At 47.7% G+C, this 10,137-nt stretch overlaps 1 protein-coding gene across 5 annotated transcripts in view; it reads left to right on the forward strand.

Moving 5' to 3' along the window:
• The window catches only part of MIB2 (MIB E3 ubiquitin protein ligase 2), a 73,355-nt gene extending 70,148 nt beyond the window's left edge, over nt 1–3,207 (forward strand). For all 5 annotated transcript variants that reach the window (XM_083512948.1, XM_083512951.1, XM_083512949.1 and 2 more), the window contains 3 exons: nt 651–835; nt 1,134–1,199; nt 2,032–3,207. In XM_083512948.1, the coding sequence (XP_083369074.1) occupies nt 651–835; nt 1,134–1,199; nt 2,032–2,273 (493 nt within the window). In that variant the 3' untranslated portion in view covers nt 2,274–3,207. The remainder of the gene's footprint in view (nt 1–650; nt 836–1,133; nt 1,200–2,031) is intronic.
• Nucleotides 3,208–10,137: the final 6,930 nt, after the last annotated feature.

The following is a 10,137-nucleotide window of genomic DNA, read 5'->3' on the forward strand; positions in this document are numbered from 1 at the left end:
GTATATGTCCTCAAAAATCCGTGATGCACAGAACGCTGCTCTTCCTTCTCCATTCTTGTTTGCACTGTTTGGCCCCCCCCCTTGACTTGCCCATGAACACCAGGACTGGACACCCGCTCTCCCTCCTGTTCTGACAGAGGGTGGAGCAAAAACTACTCTCTGGGAGTGGCTGATTTAAGCGCCTTCCCCTTCTATTGATGGGATGGAGTTAACACACTTTGTGGCCCTCTCCCTCCCTTTCTGCAATAGGAGCCAACTCCCAAGGGCCGTAGGGCTCCTGCCCCCACAATAACATATTTGAGGGGGCTGTGTGTCCCCCCCCCCGCAAAATTGATGGGCTTTCCCATTCGAACGATGTGCGTGCTCTGTGTCATGTGATTGATTATGCGGGGCAGGGCTCACCTGGGCCCCCACAGTATTTCATTCAAGTTGGCACCCCTGCTTTCTGCACTTGTAGAGGTGGCAGCCATTTTGTGCCACGCCGCGCCCGCACGGCAGCCATCTTGTGTTGTGCTGTGCCGCCACGACGGCCATTTTGCGGCTGGCGCCCGCAGTGCTCTCTGTCAGCATTCATTACTGCGGATGCTCGCCCAGCTTCAGACCCGATGGCTAGTTCTTCTCTGTGTCTCTTCCACTTTTGGCGTCTGCAGGGAGCAGCAGGACCCCTCGGAGAACTCCACGGTGGTGTGCAGCCAGAGGCGAGTGCACACGACCCCCAACACCATGACCAACCTCAGCGTGGCGAAGGTGGCAGCTCCCTCCGAGTGCTTGGTCTGCTCTGAGCTGGCCCTGCTCATCCACTTCTCCCCTTGTCAGCACAGCATCGTGTGTGAAGGTACAAAGGGAGCACGTCATCTTTCATCCCTGAGGGCATGCCCTTTCTTTTCCTGTTTGCACTTCCTCCCTGGGGTGCTGTAAAGCAAAATTGCACCGAAATGGGGAGAGGCCCAGGGTTCAAATCCCTGCCTCTCAGCCCTAACCTCCATCGCAGGGTTGGTGTGAGGATAAAATGGGGAGAGGGGAAAACCACGTAGGCCCCCTTCAGCTCCTTGGAGGAAAAAGGCGGGGTGTGAACGTACTAAATAAATAAATCGGCGCCTGTTCCAACCATTTGCCCCTGTCCTCGTCCTTAGAATGTTCCAGAAGAATGAAGAAATGCATCAAATGCCAAACGACAATTACCAAGAAGCTAAAGCAAGGTGAGGACAGTTTGTTTTAAACTCTCACATTAAGGTGTGTTGAATTTTTCAAATCCTAAATTCCTGGAAAGAGGGGTGCTGAAAAGGTGTATTTTGGGAATTCAAAATATTTTTTGGCTAAATTAATATAATTTAGCTTTTCTTGGTAAGCAAAATGCATGTAAAATTGCATAGAAATCATTAAAAATGATTGCCACATATTTGCAGTTATAATATATTCAATATTATTATCATTTGTTATTATTTAGCATCACCTGACATTTTCAGAGGGTAAAATTTGGTTTTTCTGAGAGCAGTTCATGTGCTTTTTAATCAGAGGTGGATTCACCAAGCTTAGAAGATGCCCACTCACAAAAAATAGTAGCAGATCTGATTTACCTCCTACCCAGAAGCATATTTTTAAGATCCCCTCACTGAAGAAATTTGCAAAAAAATAAGTCCTGCCCCCTAAAATGACAAACGCAAAGCATAGAGAATATAGACGGGGGAAGAGGGAAAGGCCTGTAGTTCAGTGGCAGAGCGTCTCCTTCGCATGCTGGGATGGGATAGCTCAGTCGGTAGAGCATGAGAATGTTTGTCTCGGGGGTCATGGGTTCGAGTCCCACGTCGAGCAAAAGATTCCTGCGCTGCAGGGGGGTTGGGCTAGATGACCCTCGCGGCCCCTTCCAACTCTACAATCCTACGATTCTACACGGAAGGCCACAAGCTCAATCCCCGGCGTCTCCGGATCAGGCAGGGAAATCTAAACCTGCCTGCAGTCCTGGGGAGCTGCTGCCGGCCCATGCAGACAGCACTGAACCCTGACTTTCTCTCCCTCTCTTCCCTCGAACAGACAGCACGGAGGTGGAGTGCGTTTCTGGTTCGGAATCCACCGGCCAACAGAAGCTGATGGAAGACCTCCAGAACCGCTACCGGCAGATGGAGGAGCGGATCACCTGCCCCATTTGCATCGACAACCAAATCAAACTGATCTTCCAGTGCGGGCACGGGTCATGCCAGGAGTGCAGCGCCGCCCTTTCCGTCTGTCCCATTTGCCGGCAGACCATCCGGGAAAGGATACACATCTTTGTTTGAAGACGGCTCGCTCTTCCTTCTCTGCCCTGCCGCAAACCCACCCTCCCTCTTAATTTCTTTGTCCCCTCCCCCCTTTTGGATGAGAATCGCGACTGGCCCGGCCTGTTTCTTAATAGCCACGAAGGAATGTGAGAGAGGCTGTTGGTGATGGGAAAATCATGAGATATGGGAGCCCCTGAATTCCAAGGCCCAACATGGCTTGCTTTTATCGTTCCCCCTCCCCTTTTTAAGAATAACTAGAATAAGCGTGGCCGTGGGCCACGAGAAAGACTGGACGCAACTGAGGGGTGCTGTGCACGGAAGCCCGCGAGGGCCAAAAACGGTGGTCTGCAGAGAGGAAGACCTCTTGGTGTAGCATGTGGACTCTTTTTCCTTCTTCGTAGCCTTATCCAGCTTCTGAAGGGACAAAAATACACGATCTTCCAAAAAAGAGAGAGAGAAAAAAGACAAGCACGTTTCTTTTAGTTCCGTGGAGGGTGGGAAACTGGGGGGGGGGGCAAGGAAAGCAATATTCTTGCACTTTAAGAATAAGTGGAGGGTAAATTGGGTTCCTCCTTTCCTGGAGAGAGGGGCAGGCCTCGTTGGAGAGAGGACGCTCACAACCAAATATTCCACACATTCCCCTCCCCGCCGCCGCCTTCCAGTTTAGAGAATCCTCTATTTTAACAAAGCCATGATCCGATATGATAAATGGTGATGGACAGAGATTGTTTGTGTGTGTGTGTGTGTGTGTGTGTGTGTGTGTGAGAGAGAGAGAGAGAGAGAGAGAGCGAACAGGAACTGGCTAAAAAAAAACCCCAAAACACTGAAACAGAAATATTCTTCTATGTTGAAGTGCAAATGTTTTTATTTCTTCAAAATGCCCAAAATGCCACACGCAATCCAATGAGAGAGTTCTATTAAAAGTCGAGAAATTACAATAAAAAATGAAAAATGAATTGAGAAACAATTTCCCCCCTCCATCCCACCCTTGATTTAAGACATTTTCCATATCCCACCTCCTGGCCATGCCTAGTGCAAATGATTCAGGTGTTTAACACTGTCCTTGTGGTTAAAGGGAGCCTAATCTGGGGTTTGGTGTGAACTGAACAAGCCACAGCAAACGCAACAGTCCCTTTCCAGAGAAAGAAGGATAATTTATTATGCTTTGGGTAGGTTGGGATGGGGGCTGAGAATGAAAGCCAACTAGTTGCTCTGAGCCACAGTTCAGTTGTGTGTTGGGAAACCATGGTTTGCTGCAACGTACCAAATTGAGTCAGCCATGCTCATCCAAACTCTTAATGTGACTGTGAGTGTTTTTGCTTTCAGGGTCAAGCAGATCCTGAAACAGATCTGGTGGAAATGTGCAAGGCATTTGCTGAACCTTGTTTCAAAACTTCCCAGGGACTCTCTTTGCTAGGCTTGCCTTGCTGTTGGTCTCTGCATGTTGCAGAGGATTTTAGCGATGGGGGGAGGGGCTACTGTTTTTTTATTATGTATTTTAGTTGGAGTCCCAAAAGGTGCGCTCTCCTGATTTTTCCAGTTTGCTCTGAGACAGTCCCTGAACGCTGGAGCTTGCAATCTGAAATACATGACACACAAGGAAAAAGGACTGGTGAGGGAGGAGGAACACAAGGCACCAATGTCGAAAATTACTATGATGGCCGGCTGGGATAAAATCTGCTCAGGTAGCCTGATTGGACACTTGCCTTGAGGACAAAGTTGAGGGAGGTCCAAAGACAGCTGGTTTCTCAGCAGAGGTAATGGAATAGCCCTGTTTCCCTTCTCTCCCTCAGCTCTGCCCTCGTCTCATGCGCCTCTTGGGACTTCTTGTACACACCACACAAACAGAATTACGTCGTCCAAAGCACCCCAAAATCCCTTAATGGTAGTGTTACACAGTGGTACCTCTGGTTAAGAACTTAATTCCTTCCGGAGGTCAGTTCTTAACCTGAAACTGTTCTTAACCTGAGGTACCACTTTAGCTAATGGGGCCTCCCGCCGCTGCCGCGTGATTTCTGTTCTCATCCTGAGGTAAAGTTCTCAACCTGAGGTACTACTTCCGGGTTAGCAGAGTCTGTAACCTGAAGTGTCTGTAACCCTAGGTGTCTGTAACCCGAGGTACCACTCTGTGTATTTTGATAAAAGGGGGCCTGCAGTAAAATGTGGTAGCGTAGGGTGCTCATTTCCTGGTGCCAGCCAGCCAGCCACCTGTCCATGCCCTCTTTGGGGATACTTCATTCACAAGAGGTTCCCCTATGGGGGGGGGTTAATTCATACTCTTATTCTGTGGAACTAACCACATGGCAATAGGTTTGGAAGTATGGGACCGTACATGGCTATTAACCAAGCAGAGGATCCTGAACCATACCCTCTGCCTCCAGAATGGCACAGTAAACTATGGTTGGCATGACATCCAGGTTTAACAAACACCAGTGCCTTTGCTCCTTTTGAAGCACTCCGGACAATATCAGTGAGCTGGGTCGACTTGGACACATGGCAAGGTGAGTGTTTTGTCTTCTTTTCCCTACCACTGTGTATGGCATTTGGCTGCAGAATTCAGCTGCCTTGATGATATTGAGTTTGTGGGTGTGTGTTTTTTAAGTTTCTAGCCCTCATGGCTGAAATCTCAGAAAGGTGGCTAGTTAAGGTTTTCTGTGCTTTGGGTGGCAATGAGAGGCTTCTGTAGCCTGAGCAGCTCCTTGAGCCACCCGACAAAGAGCAAAACAAGGCAAAATCAGGAAGTGTTAATTATATTGTATGGAATTTGCAGTTGTGAGAGAGCTTTGAAAGGGGGCCAGGAGGACGGCCCACCACGCTGAGCCTGGATAGCTCAGTTGGTTAGAGCGTGGTGGTGATAATGCCAAGGTTGCAGGTTCAATCCCTGCAGGGGGCACTGCATATTCCTGCATTGCAGGGGGTTGGACTAGAATCGGGTCCGCCTGGGCCAGTTCACTCCATGCCCCCGCGATTTCCGACATGCGTCTGTGCAGACACAATTTCCTGTGTCTCTGCAGATGCGATTTCCAGCGCCGTGGAAGTGAGTCCCTGTGCCACGCTGCGACAGTTTAGCACAGCATGTGGGGACTCACCGAGTGGGTGGCTCGTTTCGGGGGTGACTCATGGGCCAGTTAAACGACCCCCGTGGGCCGCTTGTCGCCCATGGGGCTTTGGTTGCCGACCCCTGGACTAGATGATCCTCAGGATCCCTCCCAACTTGATGATTCTATTATTTATTTGCCATTTACATGCTAAAAAGGCTTACTGCTGTTACATCATCATAATATAATATCTAATAAATTACACAATTTCAGTAACATAAGTAAACGGTGCCTCTTCAACCTTAGCATTTGACACCTGAGGGACATACATTTTCAGCACCTGCTCTCTTCCTGTGACTCCATTTTCTTTTAATCTGAATTTTAAATGGTTGCAAGCAACCCTGGGGCCTTTTTGGTGTAGGGTGCGTAATAAACGTAAGTGATTATGGCAGAGCGCAAGAACGCCCCTGTCGTCCACGATCATATTGGGAGAGCATCACCGAACAGGTAATGCAGTGGAACGATGTGTGGATGGGGCTGTATGAATCTGGCATTGCAGGGGGTTGGACTAGATGACCCTCGGAGAGCCCCTCCTATGAATCTGGTCAAATCCACCACCAATGTGTCAATGACACGCTGCACAAAAAGACATTGGTCTGGGGCAGCCCTCGGGTGTCGACTGCATCTGGTTTTGCAAGCTCTTCCCTTTTGCCGTCTCCATCCCTGGCCAAACCTGCAGCAAATTGTTCTTCCATCACTTAGCCCAATGCTAAGATGTGCGGCTTGAGTGAACAAGCGCAGAGTGTTCGGAGACCACGGACAAGTAGTTCCCTTTCTCTGCCCAGCTGTGAAGGGCAGGCGAAGTCGGGGTTAGCCTGCTGTGAAGAGGAAGGCAGGGAGAATCTCCTCCCTGCTCGGTTTTTTGTAGAACGGAAAAACCCGTGGTGCGATCAAGCAGGTCCTGCCCTGGAAGGCTCATTACAAAGCCCCGGGAACTCGATGTTTTGTGGGTTGGATGATTCCGGCTCTCGCTGCGTTTTCAAGTTTGCCAAAGATTTCTCTTTTTAATGTCAAGGTGGGCCGCATCTGGGGGAGCCAGGCTTATTTATCCGGTCCTGGGGGCGGCCTAAAAATGTCATTGATAAGTCTTACAAAGACTTAGAATTGGAAAAGATTGCTTCCTCCTCTGGGCACAGCCCGTTCTCTTTTATGTTTGGCTTTCCTAGGGGAAAGTCGTGCAGCGGCATCCCTTCGGAAGCACAAAATGCCACCTTTGAATAGTGACCACCTGCATTTCCTCCAGATAGATGTTTGTTGGCTTTATTTTGCTGAAACAGATTTGAGAGTTCCGACAACCTCTGGGTGAGCTGGCTTCCCGCCCTTTGCACTGCGATGAGCCAAGGAGGAGGAGGAGGAAAGTGGTGGCCTACCTTGAGAAATAAGTAACAAAGAAGGGAGTGAGGGTGCTAGCTTGGGCTCAATGCCCAGGTAAATGGAAGGGATGTTGGAGAAGTTTGATGAAAAACACGTGCTGGAGGAGAAAATCCCAATGTTCAGAACTGAGTCAGTGGTTAGAATGTCAGATTAGGACCTGGGAGACCAGGGTTTTAATCCTCACTACAGTGGTACCTCGGGTTAAGTACTTACCGTAATTCGTTCCGGAGGTCCGTTCTTAACCTGAAACTGTTCTTAACCTGAAGCACCACTTTAGCTAATGGGGACTCCTGCTGCCACCGCGCCGCCGGAGCAAGATTTCTGTTCTCATCCTGAAGCAAAGTTCTTAACCCGAGGTACTATTTCTGGGTTAGCGGAGTCTGTAACCTGAAGTGTATGTAACCCGAGGTACCACTGTAACCTGTAAAGTAGCTTCTTAAAGACCACCAACCTTTTCCTTAGGAGGAAATCCTTTTTGTGAATTGAGAGAAATGTATGCGAGTCTAATTGTGTCCTGCCCATGTAACACTTTTTTTCTCCGGCCTGGGCAGTTTTAAAATGGGATTGGAAAATCAGCATATCTCTCTCTCAGTTACTGCTAGCCATGATGACTAAATGGAACCTCCAGCATCAGAGGCAGTATATGGGTAAATAGCATGTACTGCTAATGAACAATATGAGTACGTTGTTGCCTTCATGCCTTGGCTTGTGAACGTTTTCTGGGAACATCATTCTAGCAGAAAGGAGGCTGTGCTGGATGGAGCTTTGAAGAAAAGCAAATCTCAGTGGTTGTGCATCTCTCTTGAATGCAGACAGTTCCAGGTAGGGCTAGCAATGATTAAACGAATCATGTAAACAAAGATTAAATACATTTGAATGGTAAGTAGGTCTGCCAGCAACTATTTACAGCTAAGTAGATGGTTAAGAGTGGATCCTCCTTGTACAGGAGCAGGTTACCTCTGAATGCCAGTTCCTAGGGAGAAACACCAGGGGGCAGCAGACTTGCCTCCTTGCCTGCATATGAGCTGCTGGAGGTGTCTTAGATAGCTGTGGTTGCAAACAGGGCAGTGAATCAAAGACATAAACTGTGTTTCTGTTCCCCGCAAGCAGCTGGTTTAAGTCTCGATGTTTTTCTCTGTAATTTCTGTCTGCATTTCCGTTCTAATCTCAGATATATTTTCGAGCCTGCTGCTATTGACGAAAGAGAGAAAGAGATTTGTTTGTGAGTTGTGGATCTGCATAATTGTCTGGGACATCTTGTCCCGCAAACAAATTTTAAAATTCTTGGAATTCTCTTGACGGAAGACGTTTTCTCCATTGCTCCTTAGATTTTTGTTCTTTATCTTTTGCAGCCCTCCCAGCCATATGCTTTCCTTGTGCATTCATGATTATTTGTGTTCGCAATGGTGTCAGGGGCAGTTTCAGGGCTGCTTTCCACCTGCAAAGGTTTTGAGGTCAACCCACCGCTTCGTTTCCAATCAGTGCGTGTGATGTGACTTCTGCTGAAATCCTCTAACTTTTTGTGCCACAAATTTCCCATGGGTTCTTGTTCCCCTGCCTCCACTTTTGTTGTCCTGTAGTGAAATAGTGTGGCAACATTCGGGAAGTATTGCAGAACCAACTAATAAAGCAGAATTATGTGGGGGACGGTCCAGTATATATCCACCACAAATGCACTGTTATTGCCTCCATGACATGTTCCCTCAGTTTCCAATATTAAGTTTCATTTCCACATCGGTTTGCAGATTGATCGACTTCCTTAGTCCTCGTGCAAACCCATCAGCGTGTTAATGCAACTTTCTCCTGACGTACACACAAATTTGTCTGCATTGTTGGCTGATGTGCTCATTTTGAGCATGCAGTGTCCCCTAAAAATAACACATTTTTGTATGTTGCGTTCACTGGCGTATGCATTTTTGAATGCACACTTTACCATGTGGTGCACGGTTTTTTTAACAAAACGTTACTTGGCATTGCAAAATTCGGAGAACTGCAAATTTTGAAGAAATGTTGCATTTCAGTTGGTTTATTGTTTCAGAAAGCGTGACTTAAGTAGGTTGACCTGTAAAGGGGAACTGACTCAAATTCCATCCACAAATGACCACAATGCCCAGGCCTTTCTCTTATAACTCCATATGACCTTCCCTCCCCACTGTCTTTTCTATCTCGCTTCTTGACACAGGACTGAAAAAGACATGCGAGGTTGCAAGGAATATTTTCCCCTCTCCTTGGGCCAAAATTAAATTGAGCTGGATTCAACAATCATTGAGAACCGGCCAAGTCAAACAGGCAGATGTGAAAATTGAAAGAAGGGGGGGAAAGGTAGAAACTCTCATTAAAGAAGGGAGAATTAAGAATAGCCTGTTGTGCAGCTTATGTAATACCATTTACCATGGCTGTGTGTCAAAGCATCTAAACACAGCCAGCCTCTCTTTATTTAAAAAAAAAAAAAATATGGAGAAAGTAACAGCATGGTTCAGTTAAGGACAGGGCTGTTTTCCATCTTTTGGGGCAAGCCCCAGCCTGGTATAGAATCAGGGGATAGAATGCAGTGCAAAGTGTTATCAATTTTCATTTTTAAAGAAAGCCTGCAGGTTCCTAGTCCTCATTATGGTTAGGAAGATAAGCCTAACCCCTACTTACGATCTGAAGATGTAAACTTTTGACCTGGGGATTCTGCCACCTCTCTCTGAAGCATGCTTAGGCCAGATCTAAGTTTCTTTTGTTTTAAATGACCATGCTTATATTATAGGCTTTAAAAAGAAAAAAATGCCCATGATTCTTTAGCAGCTTAATTGCCCAAGCCTGCAAAGCACCGTGCACGTATGATGTTGCGGCTCGTGACTTGGCCAAAACGGCCTCGTGATTTGGATCAAAAGGCCTGGTGGGCCACATCAGGCCTATGCGATGGATGTTGTGCAAGAGTGCTTCAGGCTTAGCACTCATCTCCTATGCCCACATCGCAGACTTAACCTTGACGGCTTGCCTAGGCTTTGAACCCCGCTCAGACATCTCTGCCCACTGGGGCTGCAAGCTGCACCTCATTCAAGTCTCATCTTGCCACCCTTTCAATTTTTATCAATTCCCTGCAAGGGAGGAGAATTGGGGCTTGTTTTCCCAGGCGCCCACCTATCTTTCTCAATTGCTAAACCTACACAAGCTCCCCCCAAAGTCCCTTTCTCCATCTGATTTTCCCCCTGGCACACACACCTCCCAGCTGCAATGCCCGCTGCTCGAACACCAGAGGTTTTCTTTGGCTATCGTGCCTTCAGAGCAAACATCTCGCTTCTCCTGACTTTTTTTTTTTAAAAAAAAAACAGAGCCAGCCTCCCTCAACTTCATATTAGGAGCTGTGTCTGTCTCCGCCTCAAAGCACGAGGGGAACGAGAGAGCTTTGCTTTCCAAGAAAG

This window comes from Podarcis liolepis, assembly GCF_965112155.1.
Source record: "Podarcis liolepis genome assembly, chromosome: 7".
Lineage (NCBI taxonomy): Eukaryota > Metazoa > Chordata > Lepidosauria > Squamata > Lacertidae > Podarcis > Podarcis liolepis.